The sequence below is a fragment of the Dipodomys spectabilis genome, unplaced genomic scaffold (genome assembly GCF_019054845.1).
Source record: "Dipodomys spectabilis isolate Male_0828 unplaced genomic scaffold, ASM1905484v1 ptg000002l, whole genome shotgun sequence".
Classification (NCBI taxonomy): domain Eukaryota; kingdom Metazoa; phylum Chordata; class Mammalia; order Rodentia; family Heteromyidae; genus Dipodomys; species Dipodomys spectabilis.
This window is the reverse complement of record NW_024870679.1, coordinates 57033541-57049757: the sequence shown is the minus strand read 5'-3', so window position 1 is coordinate 57049757 and position 16217 is coordinate 57033541. Positions and strand designations below refer to the sequence as shown.

General features: G+C 42.3%; 1 protein-coding gene across 1 annotated transcript in view; it reads right to left on the bottom strand.

Moving 5' to 3' along the window:
• Scp2 (sterol carrier protein 2) overlaps positions 1 to 16217 on the bottom strand; it is a 75703-nt gene that overhangs the window by 34048 nt on the left and 25438 nt on the right. Inside the window, exons 11-12 of the mRNA XM_042675715.1 lie at positions 10562 to 10669; positions 9493 to 9646 (exon numbers count right to left, since the gene is read on the bottom strand). Of these exons, the coding sequence (XP_042531649.1) occupies positions 9493 to 9646; positions 10562 to 10669 (262 nt within the window). The remainder of the gene's footprint in view (positions 1 to 9492; positions 9647 to 10561; positions 10670 to 16217) is intronic.

Genomic DNA, 16217 nt, shown 5'->3' with positions numbered 1-16217 from the left:
GCTGAGGGACAGCGCCCAGCCCAGAGTTCAGGCCCCATGACTGGACTCCCAAAAAAAAAAAAAAAAAAAATCTGAATGATGAGGCTAGGAATGTGGCTCCGTGGTAGAGTCTTGCTTAGCATGCATAAAACCCTGGGTTCAATTCCTAAGTACCACATAAACAGAAAAAGCCAGAAAAAAAAGTGGCGCTGTGGCTGAAATGATAAGAGTACTAGTCTTAAGCAAAAGAAGCTCAGGGACAGTATCCAGGCCCTGAGTTCAAGCTCCATGACTGGCAAAAAAAAACCAAAAAACAAAAAAAACCCTGAATGAATGCTGGGCAGTGGTGGCTCACATCCTTAATACTAACATCTCAGCAGGCTGAGATCTGAAGATCACTGTTCAAAGCCAGCCTGAGCAGGAAGTTGGTAAGACATTTATCTTCAGTTAACCACTAAAAAGCCAATTTATCTTCAGTTAACCACTAAAACGCCAGAAAGTGTATTAACAACAACAACAAAAAAAGCCAGTTAGTGTAAAATCTAAGTGGCAATGTCCAGGCCCTGAGTTTAAGCTCCAGTACTGGTGCACACAATGTGAATGAATAAACTAAAATCAAGTGGCCACAACCAATTCTCTACAAGCGAATTTCAATTTATTGATGGTCCAGTTTTTTAACATTTAAACACCACTGCACCCTTCTCAAGCCTGCCACTTCACTGTATATGATAAAGTAATCACTGGTAGAAGCAGCACTTTCCACAGTACAAAGTATCTCGGTTGTGTGGCAATGTCCAGGCAGGTTCCCAAAGGTCACAATCCCTTTATCTTGTTTTGAAAAGCTTATCAAGCTATGGATTAACCAACTTTCCACCCAGTTTAGAAAAAAGGTTAATATGTAAAGTACTATCAATATTTCCAGAAACCATTCCTTAAAATTTACAGCTGAGGGGCTGGGAATATGGCTTAGTAGTAGACTGCTTGCCTAGCATGCATGAATACCTGGGTTCAATTCTTCAGTACCACATAAATAGAAAAAGCTGGAAGTAAGCTGGGCACCTATGGCTCACACCTGTAATCCTAGCTTCTCAGGAGGCTAAAATGTGAGGATTGAGGTTCAAAGCCAGCCCAGGCCAGGAAAGTCCATGAGATTCTTTTTTTTTTTTTGCCAGTCATGGGGCCTGAGCTCTGGGCCTGGGCGCTGTCCCTCAGCTCTTCAGCTCAAGGCTAGCGCTCTACCACTTGAGCCACAGCGCCACTTCTGGCTTTTTCTGCTTATGTGATGCTGAGGAATCAAACCCAGGGCCTCATGCATGCAAGGCAAGTGCTCTACCACTGAGCCACCTTCCCAGCCCTCCATGAGACTCTTATCTCCAGTTAACTACCAGAAAACTGGAAGTGGCACTGTGGCTCAAGTGGTAGAGTGCTCACCTTGAGCAGAAGAGCTCAGGGACAGTGCCCAGGCCCAGAGTTCAAGCCCTAGGACAGACAAAAAAGAAAAAAAAAAAAAAACAGAAAAGAAAAAGCCAAAATGGCACTGTGACTCAGGTGGTAGAGCACTAGCCTTGAGCACAAAGAGGCTCAGGGACAGAGCCCAGACCCTGAGTTCAAGTGGCACTGTGGCTAAAGTGGTAGAGTGCTAGCCTTGAGCAAAAGAAGCTCAGGAATAGTGCCCAGGTGCTGAGTTCAAGCCTCAGGACTGGAAAAAAAAAAATTATACTTGAATACCCCCACTACACTCAAAACTGGTCACCTAAAATTTAGAGATTACTTACACATACTAAAAGATATTTCTCATCATTTCTTTTCATTTTTTTCTTCTGTCAGTAATGGGGCTTGAAGTCAGGACTTGGGCATTGTCCCTGAACTCCTTTGCTCAAGGCTAACACTCTACCACTTTGAGCCACAGCACCACTTCCAGTTTTCTGATTGTTAATTGGAGATAAGAGCCTCACAGACTTTCCTGCCTAGGTTAGCTTCAAACCTCCATCCTCAGATCTCAGCCTCCTGAGTAGCTAGGATTACAGGTGTGAGCCACCAAGGCCTGGCTTCATCATTTCTTTTTGTGAGACTTTTTTTTTTTTTTGTCAGTTATGGGGCTTGAACTTCGGGCTTGGGCCCTGTCTCTGAGCAATTCAGCTCCAGGCTAGGGCTCTATCTCCCAGCACCACATCCAGTTTTCTGGTGGTTAATTGGAGATAAGAGTCTCACAGACTTTCTAGCCAGGGTTGGCTTTGAACCGTGATCCTCAGATCTTAGCCTCTTGAGTAGCTAGGATTATAGGTGTGAGCCATCGGTGCCCAGTCATCATTTCTTTTTGTAATTGTTGTTTTGTTTTAATATAATTGTCCAGGCTGGTCTCAAATGCCTGGGACTCCAACAATACTCTCAATGCAGCCTCTTGAGTGCTGGGACTATGCAGTACACCATCTCACCTGGTCACTTGTGACTTTATTTTTCTTTCCCTTTTTTTTCTTCCTTCCCTCCCTTTCTTCTCTACTTGCTTTCTTGTGGTATAGGGATTAACATTCTATCAACTGGGCCATGCCTCCAGTCCTAGCTACTCATGATTTCTATAAAGTTACCTTAGTAGACACTAAGTTCTGAATAGTTTTTATTTATTTATATATGTTATTTGATTTATACATGTTTTATTATGACTTATATATGTTTCCTGGAATAAATTAGTATGTATAGTGCTATTGGAGAGCTAGATGAACCAGCAGAATATTCTAGTTGGTGTAGAATTCCTTTTCACTGGAACTTTTCACTGGAAGGCCAACGCAGGCTCTGCTTTAATAATGTTAAACATTGGGTTGGGAGGAATTATAATAGGAATAACAAGAATTGGAACTGGAACCAACAATGGTTAGAACCTTGATTCCTATCACTTGAGACTTTCTTGAAACAAACTTTTAATACTGATCATCAATCTCTTCTATGAACAAGGTATAATAATACCATGTGCGGTTTGTTAGGATTAAATAAAGAAGTGGGGCCAGGTAGTAGTTTCATTATAAAGGATGATCTAGCATATGTCAGGCTCAGGTTCAATTCCAGAAGAGCAAAGAAAGAAAGAAAAGGAGGGACAGGGAAAAAGGAAGGAAGGAAGGAAGGAAGGAAGGAAGGAAGGAAGGAAGGAAGGAAGAAAGGAAGGAAGGGAGGGAGGGAGGGAGGGAGGGAAGGGAGAAGGAAGGGAGAAAAAAGACAGAAAGAGAGGGGCTGGGAAGGTGGCTCAGTGGTAGAGAAAAAGCTAGAAGTAGCGCTATGGCTCAAGTGGTAGAGCGCTAGCCTTGAGCTGAAGAGTTCAGGGACAGCGCCTAGGCCTAGAGTTCAAGGCCCACGACTGGCCAAAAAAAAAAAAGAGAGAGAAAGAAAGAAAAGTAAAGTACCTATTACAATCCTGGTATAGACTAGGCCTTTAAAAAGTGAGTGTTGCTGGGCTGGGAAGGTGGCTCAGTGGTAGAGCGCTTGCCTTGCATGCCTGAGGCCCTGGGTTTGATTCCTCAGCACCACATAAGCAAAAAGCCGGAAGTGGCGCTGTGGCTCAAGTGGTAGAGCTCTAGCCTTGAGCTGAAGAGCTGAGGGACAGCGCCCAGGCCCAGAGTTCAGGCCCCACGACCGGACTCAAAAAAAAAAAAAAAAAAAAGTGAGTGTTGCGGGCGCTGATGGCATACGCCTGTAATCCTAGCTACTCCAGAGGCTGAGATCTAAGGATCTCAGTTCAAAGCCAGCCAGGGGCAGGAAAGTCTAGACTCTTATCACCAATAAACCACCAGAAAACTGGAAGTGGCACTGTGGCTCAAGTGCTAGAGTGCTAGCCTTGAGCTGAAGAGTTCAGGGACAGCGCCCAGGCCCAGCGTTCAGGCCCCATGACAAATAAATAAATAAACAAACAAATAAATAAATAAATGTGAGTGCTGGGCTCTGTGCTGGTGACTCACACCTGTAATTCTAGCTACTCAGGAAGCTGAAATCTGAGGATGGTAGCTTAAAGCCAGCCCAGGAAAGAAACTTCGGAAGACTCTTTTTTTTTTGTGAGTTTGGGGCTTGAACTCAGGGCCTGGCCTTGTCCCTGAATTTCCTTTTTGCTCAAGGCCAACACTCTACCACTTGAGCCACAGTGCCACTTGCAGTTTTTTCTGTTTATATGGTACTGAGGAATTGAACCCAGGGCTTTATGCATGTTAGGCAAGCACTCTACCACTAAGCTACATTCCCAGCCCAAAAGGAGGAGAGTTTGGGTTTCATTTGAGTAATTTTTTTTTCTGTCGGTCATTGGGCTGGAACCCAGGGCCTGAGCACTGTCCTTGAACTCTTTTGCTCAAAGCTAGCACTCTACCACTTTGAGCCACATCACTATTTCCAGAAAGACTCATCTCCAAGTAAGCACCAAAGAGCTGGAAGAAAAGAGCTGTGACCCAAGTGGTAGAGTGCTAGCCTTAAGCAAAAAGAAGCTCAGGGGCAGTGCCCAGGCCCTGAGTTCAAGCCCTTCAACCAGCACCCAAAAAAAAGTGAAGCTGGAACTAATGTGGAGGTATATGCCTATAATCCTAGAACTAAAAAGGCAGAGGCAGGAGGGTTTTTAGCTTGAGCAACTTAAGAGATACTCAAAATATTAACTAATTTAAAAGGGAGGCTAGGTGAGGTAGCATGAGTCAATGATCCTAGCCACTGGGAGGCTTATGTAAGAGGATCAGTGATGGTCCGGTTTAGCCAGGGCAAAAACTTGAGACCTTATCAGAAAGGTAACTAAAACACACACACACACACACACACACACACACACACACACACACACACACACACACACACACACACACACACACACACACACACACACACACACACACACACACACACACACACACACACACACACACACACACGCTGGGGATATGGCTCAAGTGATAAAGTCTGCCAAGCAAGCCTGAGGCTCTGAGTTCAAACCCAAGTACTGAAAAAAACACACCCTTAAAGTAAACAATATCCTTATTTTTATTTTATTTTTTTATTTTTTTTTGGTCCAGTCGTGGGCCTGAACTCTGGGCCTAGGCACTGTTCCTCAGCTCTACCATTTGAGCCACAGTGCCACTTCCGGCTTTTTTCTTTTTGCTTATGTAGTGCTGAGGAATTGAACCCAGGGCCTCAGGCATGCAAGTCAAGCGCTCTACCACTGAGCCACCTTCCCAGCCCTATCCTAATTTTTAAATGGCCAAAGGATCTAAATAGATATTTCTTCCAAGGATAATACACAAATGGGGAATAAACACATAAAAAGATGGCCACTGAGGAATGGAAATCAAAATCACAATGAGATACTTCACATCCATGAAGACTGCAGAAATAAAAATGGATGAGAGCCAGGTGCTAGTAGTTCATGCCTGTATTCCTAGCTACAAAAGAGGCTGAGATCTAAGGATCTCGATTCAAAGCCAGCCTGGGCAGACAAATTCCCTTGTATCTTCGATTAATCAATAAAAAAGCCACAAGTAGAGGTGTATGGCTCAATTGGTAGAGTGCTAGCCTTAAGCACAAAAGCTCAGGAACTGTACCCTGGCCCTGATTTCAAACTCCAATATTAACACACACAAAAAAAAAACTGTATATGCCTCAACCAAGGACTAGATAAACAAACTATGGTTAAGTCCATACAATTAAGTTATATTGATCAATAAAAATAAAAAACATAGCAGGACATGAAGGAAAACACAGGTATTGCCGGGCGCTGGTGGCTCACGCCTGTAATCCTAGCTACTCAGGAGGCTGAGATCTGAGGATCGCGGTTCAAAGCCAGCCCGGGCAGGAGAGACCATGAGACTCCTATCTCCAATAAACCACCAGGAAACCGGAAGTGGCGCTGTAGCTCAAGTGGTAGAGCGCTCGCCTTGAGCTGAAGAGCTGAGGGACAGCGCCTAGGCCCAGAGTTCAAGCCCCACGACAGACAAAAAAAAAAAAAAAGAAAACACAGGTACCCCAGCACTCTGAGGCTGAGGCAGAATAACTGAGAGTTTGCATCTAGCCAGGGAGACATGGAGCAAGTTCATGATAGCCTGAGCTACATAGTAAGATCCTGTCTCAAAAAAAAAAAAAAAAGAAAAGGAATAAATCATTGATAAAGTGGATGAATCTTAAATACATTATGCTAAGTGAAAGAAGGCAGACAGGTCATTCATGAAAAGGGAACTCTACAGAGGTGAAAAACAGACCTGTGGTTGCCAGGGTCAAAAGGTAGGAAAGGGCTGACAGGTACAAAAGGAATTTGGGATGAATGATGAAACTGCTCTAAATCTTGATTGCGGTGGTAGTTATATGACTATCCAGCATATGGATGGCAAAACTTGAAATAACTAATAAAGGTGATTCTTTCCCAGGAGCCTCTAATCCTAGCTACTCAAGAGGCTAAGATTTGAGGATCAGTTCCAAACCAAACCAGCCCAGGCAGGAAAGTTCATGAGACTCTTATCTTTAATTAAACACCAAAAACTGGGAGTGGCACTGTCGCTCAAAGTGTAGTAGAGTGCTAGCCTTGAGCAGAAAAAGCCCAGGGACATCACCTAGGCCCTGAGTTTAAGCCCCAAAACTGATACACACACAAAAAAGATAAGTCACACTATATGTAAATTGTACTTTAACCCTGGGGGTGAGGGAAAAAAGCAGCAGGTAATAATAAAGTGAGTTAAAGTGCGTTCTAGAAATAGGTTTCATTTAACCTATCACAAATAAAATAGGCTCCCTATAATCTACTACAGAATGCAAAGTCATTCATTTCTATCATAATAGCTTTCTATTTATATTAAAGAACATGACGTTACAATATAAAGCCAATATTCATGTCTAAAACTGGTCTAATTAGGTAGGCACTGGTGGCTCAATCCTGTAGTCCTAGCTACTCAGGAGGCTGAGATCTGATGATCTCAGTTCCAATTCAGAATAGGCAGAAAAGACTCTTATCTTCAATTAACCACTCAAAAAAACGGAAGAGGTGCTGTAGCTCGAAGTGGTAGAATACTAGCCTTGAGCCAAAGAGGTCAGGGACAGGACTCAGGCCCTGAGTTCAAGCTACATGACTGACCAACAAAGTAATTAATTAATTAAAAATGGATCTAGTTAAGTTTAACTGCAAACTAAATGCAGTGGTCCTGGCTCTTAAATATGACCTTTCCTCTTCATTTCATCGTCCTATGGTAGCACTAACCATCTCTTCTCCACACTTTTTAAACTGCCTCCTAAGAATTCTTGGCCTCTGGCTCTCCTTCAACTAACTCAAAGTAATACCAGTCTGATCTATCAAACATATAAAAATATATAGGTGTGGGGCTGGGAAGGTGGCTCAGTGGTAGAGCGCTTGCCTTGCATGCATGAGGCCCTCGGTCCGATTCCTCAGCACCACATAAGCAAAAAGAAAAAAGCCGGAAGTGGTGCTGTGGCTCAAGTGGTAGAGTGCTAGCCTTGAGCTGAAAAGCTGAGGGACAGCACCCAGGCCCAGAGTTCAGGCCCCATGACCGGACCCAAAAAAAAAAAAAAAAAAAAATATATATATATATGTATATATATATAGGTGTTCCATCACTAAACCTATCAAAAGTATCAGTAATAGATCTGTTTGTTTTCAGTCATTAATATACCACCTTTCCCAAAGTATCAATCTTGGATAATGTGAACAATTCTTTTACCTAACTATGTAGTCTCTTAAAAATCAAAGAACTATGAGAAATTCACACTTAAGATAGATTCTCTTGAGCTGGGAAGGTGGCTCAGTGGTAGAGTGCTTGCCTTGCATGCATGAGGCCCTGGGGAGGCCCTAGGTTCTATTCCTCAGCACCACAAAAGCAGAAAAAGCCGGAAGTGGTGCTGTGGCTCAAGTGGTAGAGTGCTAGCCCTGAGCTGAAGAGCTGAGGGACAGCACCCACTCAGGCCCAGAGTTCGGGCCCCATGACCAACAACAACAAAAAGATTCTCTTGCCTGCTACTCAGAATTTTTTCCTCTAAGAAAATGAGATAGCTATACCAATCATGCTGATTGTGGTGGCTCTTTATAATTTGGTGTTTACTAGAGGTTTTGAACTCCATATATGAACTGGATGGAATTCTAGAGTCAGTACAGAATCAATAAAAATTAGACAAGAAAATACAAGTCATGATCTTTTGATTTAATTAGAAACATTTGCTAATTTAAGAGAATTCCTAGGGGTAAAAGATGTCATAGTCTTAAGCCTCAAGAAATCAAAACTAGGATAAGGTTCAAGAAGTACAATGTGCTGTGAATAAAGAGAAATGATTTTTAAGATAGATCTTAATTTTTACAACAGAAATTATACTCTGTGCAGATATTCTGAAACAGAAGAAGAGACACAGAACTTGTAGGAGATTAAGAACATAATAAATTATGTAAAAGCAGTGACATGTCCTCTGTAGATGATGCGAATAAACTACTAAATTATTAAAATAAATTATTACCAAGAAAAGAGAGAGGCTGGGAATGTGGCTTAGTGGTAGAGTGCTTGCCTATCATGCATGAAGCCCTGGGTTTAATTCCACAGTACCACACAAACAGAAAAGGCTGCTAGCCTTAAGCAAAAGCAGCTAAGGGACAGCGCCCAGGCCCTAAGTTCAAGCCCCAGCCTGACAAAATGAAAAAGCAAAAGAAAAGAGAGGGGAAGAGGGAGAGAGAGAGGGAGAGACAGTATTAAAAGCTAAGGCACGTTTTAAAAGCATAGGGAGGAAAATACATACATAAAGACAAAGGCATCTAATTTCATTCTCATCTGCCTGCCTAACCTCCACTGAGACACTAGACTGCCAGGCACTCCAGAAAAGGAAAAAAAAAAAAAAGGCAAAGGTGGTTGGATACAAAAACTCAGTATAAAGGGGAATAATTAAACAAGGAGAAAGTAGATTCTTCAGGGGAAGATCTGACGATGTTTGCTGAGAGCGGAAAAGGACCCAATGAAAGGAGAAAAGACAGGATAACTCAAAACAAAAAGTGTAATACATTTGGAATGGAGTGTCAATGGGAATAAAAGCCTAGGAAAAGGAAAATTGGATCTTAGAGAGGAAAGGAGACTTTTTTCCCTCTGGGAAGGAGGAAGCTTCTCACATGGGGGACCCAGGACCTGGAGGGCTGGGCAGAAGGCACCCAGAGCCCTGAAGGGCACAGACATGCAGACAGGCACAAAGATGAGGGCTTGTCTGCAAAGATCCGCGCACTGCATGCATGCACTCGGTGGCTTTCTCTACACCGCCTAGAGCCAGGAGGCGGCCAGCGCGGGGGACACCTGCCCCAACTCCGGGGCGGCCCCTCTCTGGACTAGGCCTGAACAAAACCTTCCTGCTGTGGACAGGTGACGCCTGAGGCCAGCTTTAAAGCCCTGGGATCACGGCAAGGTGATGGGATTCTCATCCTGGAAGTTAAGACAATTAAAACGAGGGAATTTATTTTTTAACATAGAAAGCATCCTCAACTGTGGAACGTTAGAAAGACGGAGCGGCAGAACGCAGAGTGTCACGTACCTGGCGGCCTCTGGGAAGCCCATCCTGTAGAGGGTGACGACCACGGCGCCGCCGAGACCCAGGTTGTGCTGCAGGGCCACCTTCGCCCCCGGAACTTGCCTTCTTCCGGCCTCGCCGCGCAGCTGCCAGCAGAGCTCGGCGCACTGGGCCAGGCCTGGCGAATCGAGCACAGAGCGGGCAGAGGGCTGGTCTTAAGAGAGCCGCCAGCCTCCACCAGCTTTCCCAAGCCAGACGCAGGCTAGCGGCTAATCGTGACTTTAATCAAAGCACCAGAAGTCGAGCCCAAGTTCGCCTCAATCGCTTCTCTGACAGAAAGGGTTTTGCCACTGCTAATCCACCCTCTCTAGTCCCTTCCTTAGTCTCTGTATTTGGGCAGTATACCAGGCTTACAAACTGTCTGAACTCAGGGCTGGGAAGATGGCTCAGTGGCAGAGCGCTTGCCTTGCATCCATAAGGCCCTGGGTTCAATTCCTCAGCACCACATAAGCAGAAAATAAACAAACTAAGTTCACAAGTTGTCTGAACTCTTTTTAACCTGTCATTTGGGAGCATGCTGAAAATGAAAAAACACTGTATATTATTCACCAGCCTAGGAAAAATGTCATAAAAATAATCTTGCCATCTTCAAGGTATACACTGGAAATCTAGGATTTGAGAGTTCACTTTTTCTAAAGCATCTAGCTGTTAAGGGGAAATTTTCTATTATTGTCCTCCAAGCAGTTCCTAATATTAAGTAGTTTTCCAGATCTATTCAAAAGAAAAGGTGTTCATTCACAAGAATAACTATCTGTCCCTTGGATAATAAAATGAAACATTAACTGGAGGAAGCTAATGATGTAATTATTCAGAAATATAAAAGTTAAACTGTGGACAGTCAGCCCTAATTCCAGACATGAGATTATTGAAATGCACTGTAACTATAAGACAATAAAAAAAAATACTTCAGCTAAACAAGCATTTAAAGCACCAGCTGCCAAGTTCAGAAAATACAAATTATATTCAAATCGTGGACCAAACCATACTTATGACAAAAATAAACAATGCTTACAAAGTGTGTGTGTGTTATTACCTGTAGCTCCCAATGGGTGTCCCTTTGAAATCAATCCACCACTAGGATTGATGACCCACTTCCCTCCATAAGTATTATCTCCTCTTTCAACCAGTGTTGCACCTTGCCCTGCAGAAGGAAATACAATATTCACAAATGTTAGAAATAAATCAGAACAAAGGGCAAGCTTTTTTTTTTGGGAGGGGGCAGTCAGTTGTGGAGCTTAAACTCAGGGTCTAGGTGTTAGTTAATTGGAGATAAGAGACTCAAGGACTTCCTACTCAGGCTGGCTTCAAACCATAATTCTCAGACTTCAGCCTCCTAAGTAGCTAGGACTACAGGTGTGAGTCACAAGTGCCCAGCAGGCAAGCATATTTTAACAGCTCACCAACAAGTATAAAATATTGAACAAAATAATGGCTTGGGGCTGGGAAGGTAGCTCAGTGGTAGAGCGCTTGCCTTGCATGCATGAGGCCCTGGGTTCGATTCCTCAGCACCACATAAGCAAAAAGAAAAAAAGCCAGAAGTGGTGCTGTGGCTCAAGTGGTAGAGCATTAGCCTTGAGCTGAAGAGCTGAGGGACAGTTCCCAGGCCCAGAGTTCAGGCCCCATGACCGGACCCAAAATAATGACTTATCTTTATATAACATGTCCTGCCTGAAACAAAGCTCTAATTAATTCCTAAGAGTTCTCTGTCTTCCAAAATTGCTCCATATGTAATAGATTCGAAAAGCCAGAAGAAAGGAACTAAATGGATATAATACTACATAACTAAAATAATTATAGCAACTTTAAAATTCATACTTTTAACAATTATGTTTGAATTGTATTGCCATATACTAATATATCTAATAGATATTATAATACATGCATTATATATGTATACATCTATTACCTGTGTGTGTGAGTGTGTGTGCACACGTGCTGCCCTGGGGCTTAAACTCAGGGCCTGAGCACTGTCACTGAGCTATTTTTGCTCAAGGATGGCACTCTACTACAACTCTACTTCTATCTTTTTGGTGGTAAATTAAAGATAAGAGTCTCACAGACTTTCCTGCCCAGGCCACTTTGAATAGCAATCCTCAGATCTTAGCCTCCTAAGTCTCTAGAATTACGAGCATGAGCCACTGGCACCTCTATATACTATATATTTTTAATAAACAAGGAAACACAAGAAAAATAATATTTTCATAAAATTAAGAGAAATGGCTAAAGATATTGTTGTGCCACAGAAACAAGGGAATGGAGGAAGTGGTACTGTGGCTCAAATGGTAGAGCATTTGCCTTGAGCTGAAGAGCACAGGGATAGCGCCCAAGCCCAGAGTTCAAGACCCACGACCAACAACAATAACCAAAAAAAGGAATGGAAAAAGTATTCACATGCATTGTGCTTCAACATTTCGATCAGTCTTAGTCACTGCCGGGCACAGGTGGCTCACGCCTGTAATCCTAGCTACTCAGGAGGCTAAGATCTGAGGACCCAGTTCAAAGCCAGCCTGGGCAGGAAAGTCCAAGAGACTCTAATCTCCAGTAAACCACCAGAAACTGAAAGTAGCACTGTGGCTCAAGTGGTAGAGCACGTAAGAAAAAAGCCAGTGGCGCTGTGGCTCAAGTGGTAGAGTGCTAGCCTTGAGCTGAAGAGCTGAGGGACAGTGCCCAGGCCGAGTTCAGGCCCCATGACCAGACCCAAAAAAAAAGAGATGGTAGAGAAATAAGGCAGATCTAGAGGACCAGCTGTGAGAGTACAACCATTGAAGCAAGAATTCTGATAAATGACTAAAGTGGCAAGATCACAGGCTAGATTTATTTCAAAGGTTAAATCCATATCTGACAGGAATTATAGGTGGGCTCAGTTGGGGCTGTGAAAGAGAAGGCTTAATTAATGAATTAATTTTGGCAGTATTGGTGTTTGAGTTCAGAGCCTTAAACTTGATAGGGAAAGAGACTTATGAGTAAATCTAGTTTGACCAATTAGAAGATAGAGAAGATCTGTGAGAGGAAGAAATATGAAAAATATTGAGAGTCAATTCTGAATCTGGTTTGAGATGATTATGAGGGCTGGGAATGTGGCTTAGTGGTAAGTGTGCTTGCCTAGCATGCATGAAGCTCTGGGTTCAATTCCTCAGTACCACATAAACAGATAAAGCTGGAAGTGGTGCTGTGGCTCAAGTGGTAGAGCACTAGCCTTCAGCAAAAGAAGCTCAGGAACAGTGCCCAGGTCCAAAGTTCAAGTCCCACAATTGACAAGAAAAACATGCATCAGAACTACAGGTAGGTAGTTCTTTTCAAACCACACTAGAAATGACACAAAATGTGTGTTCTCAGCAGAGCAAAAGAAACTAGAGGGACTAGGAAGGTGGTAGAGCGCTTGCCTTGCATGCATGAGGTCCTGGGTTCGATTCCTCAGCACCACATAAGCAAAAAGGAAAAAAAAGCCAGAAATGGTGCTGTGGCTCAAGTGGTAGAGCGCTAGCCTTGAGCTGAAGAGCTGAGGGACAGTTCCCAGGCCCAGAGTTCAGGCCCCACGACCGGACCCAAAAAAAAAAAAAGAAAAAGAAAGAAACTAGAAAATGAAGCAAATGGAAATTTTAGAACTAAAACTGAAGTATTGGAAATAAAAAAAATCTCACTACAAGGGCTGGAGGGATGGCTCAAGGAGTATAGTGCCTGCATAGCAGGCAGTACCACAGAAAAAGAAAAAAGAAAACCCTTACTAGGTTCAAGAGCAGAGTGAGGATAAATAAGAATCAATCAATTGAAAGATACATCAAAATCAAAGTTGGGTGTTGGTGGCTCACATTTATAATCCTAACTACTCAGAAGGGTAAAGTCTGAGGATCACAGCCCAGACAGAAAAGTCTATGAGATTTCTCCAATTAACTAGCAAAAAGCCAGAAGTGGAGGTGTGGCTTAAGTGGTAGAATGCCAACCTTAAGGAGGGGGCAGGGAGCAAGTCCAGAGTTCAAGCTCCAGTACTGGCATAAAAATAAATAAATAAATAAATATAAAGATACAACCATGTAAATTATCTAATCATTTAATCAAATAAAGAGAAAAGGAAAAAATTAAAAATAAATAGAAAAGCTGTACATTGCCTTGGGTTTGATCTCTACTACTATTACTACTACTACACTCACACACAGTTTCAGGTACCTATGGGATAATATCAACCAAATATCTGCATCATTGTCATCTCATAAAGTAAGAAAAAAGAGATTGGCACAGAGTAATTAGAAACTCACCACCACAGCATGTTTGTAATCCCAACACTCAGAAGACTAAGACAAGACAATTCAAAGTTCCAGTCAGCCTAGGTTATGTATTGAAACCCTGCCTCAAAAAGGAGAAAGGAAGGGAGGTAGTAAGAGAGGAAAGAAGTAGGAACAAAACGGGGAACAATTTCAGTGACCATAGACTCCTCCTTAGAATCAGAGATCAGAAGACTCAACATGTTTTCCATGCTGAAAGAAAATACCTTGTCATCCCAAAATTCAAGGTCCAACAAAGGTTACCTTTAGAAATTTAGCTTAGGTAAAGATAGTGTCGTAAGAAAATGAAAGGATCCATCTCCAAGAGATCTTCCCTATAAGACATACTAAAAGAAGGCCTTCAAACTAAAGGAAATGATTAAGAGGAAAAACTAGAGTCTTTGAGAATGAAGAAAGAACAACAGAAATTATAAATACTTAGATGAATAGAAGACTTTTTATCTTAATATCTTTAAAATATTTATGACAAATTAAAAGCAGAAATTCTATCATTATGTGTTCTGTTTTTCAGTATCACTAAATGCATATGATAACTATAACATATATGATGATATGAAGTGGTACAGTCTAAAAGGAGACCATGAAAGGTGAGTTCACATATAATAACTCATGCAGCAGAACTTAACTGGAAGAAATTTTGCCCTAAAGAGACCTTTGGCAATGTGTAGAGCCACTTGGTTATCACACCTACCTGTTGGTGGAGGTGTTGCTGACATTTTGTGGTAAAAGAGCAAGAATGCTGTTGAATATCTTACAATTTACAAGCCTCACCACAAGAAAAATGAGCACAAATATAAACAACACCAAGGTTAAGAAACCTGGTCCTACAGCAACCACCAGAAAAGAAAGAGACAGAGCCAAAAACACGACATGTTTACATAAATATTCAAATAATGTAAAAGAAGACAGGAGAAGAAGAACGGAGGAACAAAGGCATCAAAACAGGTAATAAAACTTACTACCATCAATAAATCAAGAGACTATCTTCACAGACTATATTTACATTTACAATGCACATGTACCAGAGAAATAAACTGTATGAGAATACTCTTACAACACAATGAAGACAACTAAAAAACAGTGTGGGAACCCTAGAGCCCTGTGGGGATTATGACTCGGCGTAGGAAGTATGATTGCATGGAGAATGCCTGATGCCAGCAGAAAAATCTGGTTATCTGATTGCTCATCCTAGGTCTGAATAAAGACAGGATTCTGAGTGTTTGACCTTCTGAAGTAATCTTATTAAACTTGAGAGTGTTCTATGAACTGATCTTACTGTTCTTCCTGATATCCTTCTATGTGCCCGTGGCAATGTGCCCTTTAGTCTGATACTTAAATTGCCTCAAGCAAGCCTCTAGGAGATCTGATCCTAGACTGTTCAATCAAGTCTGTTAGTAAAACTCAACCCTAGCCCCACCTGTGGTGGTATTATTGAGTATTAAAATATTGTGGAGTATTAAAATATTGAGAATGTGGCTCAGGGTAGAGTGATTGCCGAGCATGCAGGAAGCCCTGGTTTCAATTCCTCAGTACTACATACATAGGAAAAGCCAGAAGTGGTGCTGTGGCTCAAATGGTAGAGCACTAACCTTGAGCAAAAGAAGCTCTGGAAAAAAAATATATATCATTGCATGGGCAATCTTTCATCTGTCATCGTGACATCTGCTGGACAGAGCCATAAAACAATAGCACAAAAATCTAAACAGAGTTGGGTGCCAGTGGCTCACGCCTGGGATCCTAGCTATTCAGGAGGCTGAGATCTGAGGATTGTAGTTTAAAGCCAGCCCAGGCAGGAAAGTCAGTGAGACGCTTATCTCCAATTAATCATAGAAAAAAAAAACTGGAAATGCCACTATGGCTCAAGTGGTAGAGCACTAACCTTGAGCAAAAAGGGAGCTCAGAAACAGCACCCAAGCCCAGAGTTTGAGCCTTGGGACCAGCAAAAAAAAAAAAAAAAAAAAGATACGCCAGTAACTCACACCTGTAATACTAGCTACTCAGGAATCTGAGATCTGAGAATCATGGTTCAGGACAGCCTGATCTCCAATTAACCAGCAAAAAGCTAGAAGTGGAACACAAAATGGTAAAGCATAGCTGAGAGCAGAAAAAAAAAGTAAGAACATTTTTAGGAGAACTCAAGGATAGTTATTCAAATCCCAAGACAGACAGCAGAAAGACACACACACACACATACACACACACACACACACACACATACACACACACACACACACACACACACACACACACACACCTATAAATGACCAATAAGCATGGGGAAAGATGCTCAGTATGGCTAATCAGAAACATGGAAATTTAAACTAAAATAAAATACAGTTGTGTGCTGGTGGATCACACCTGTTGTCCTACTTATTCAGCTCAGGCAGGAAAGTTTGTGAGAGCCTGATC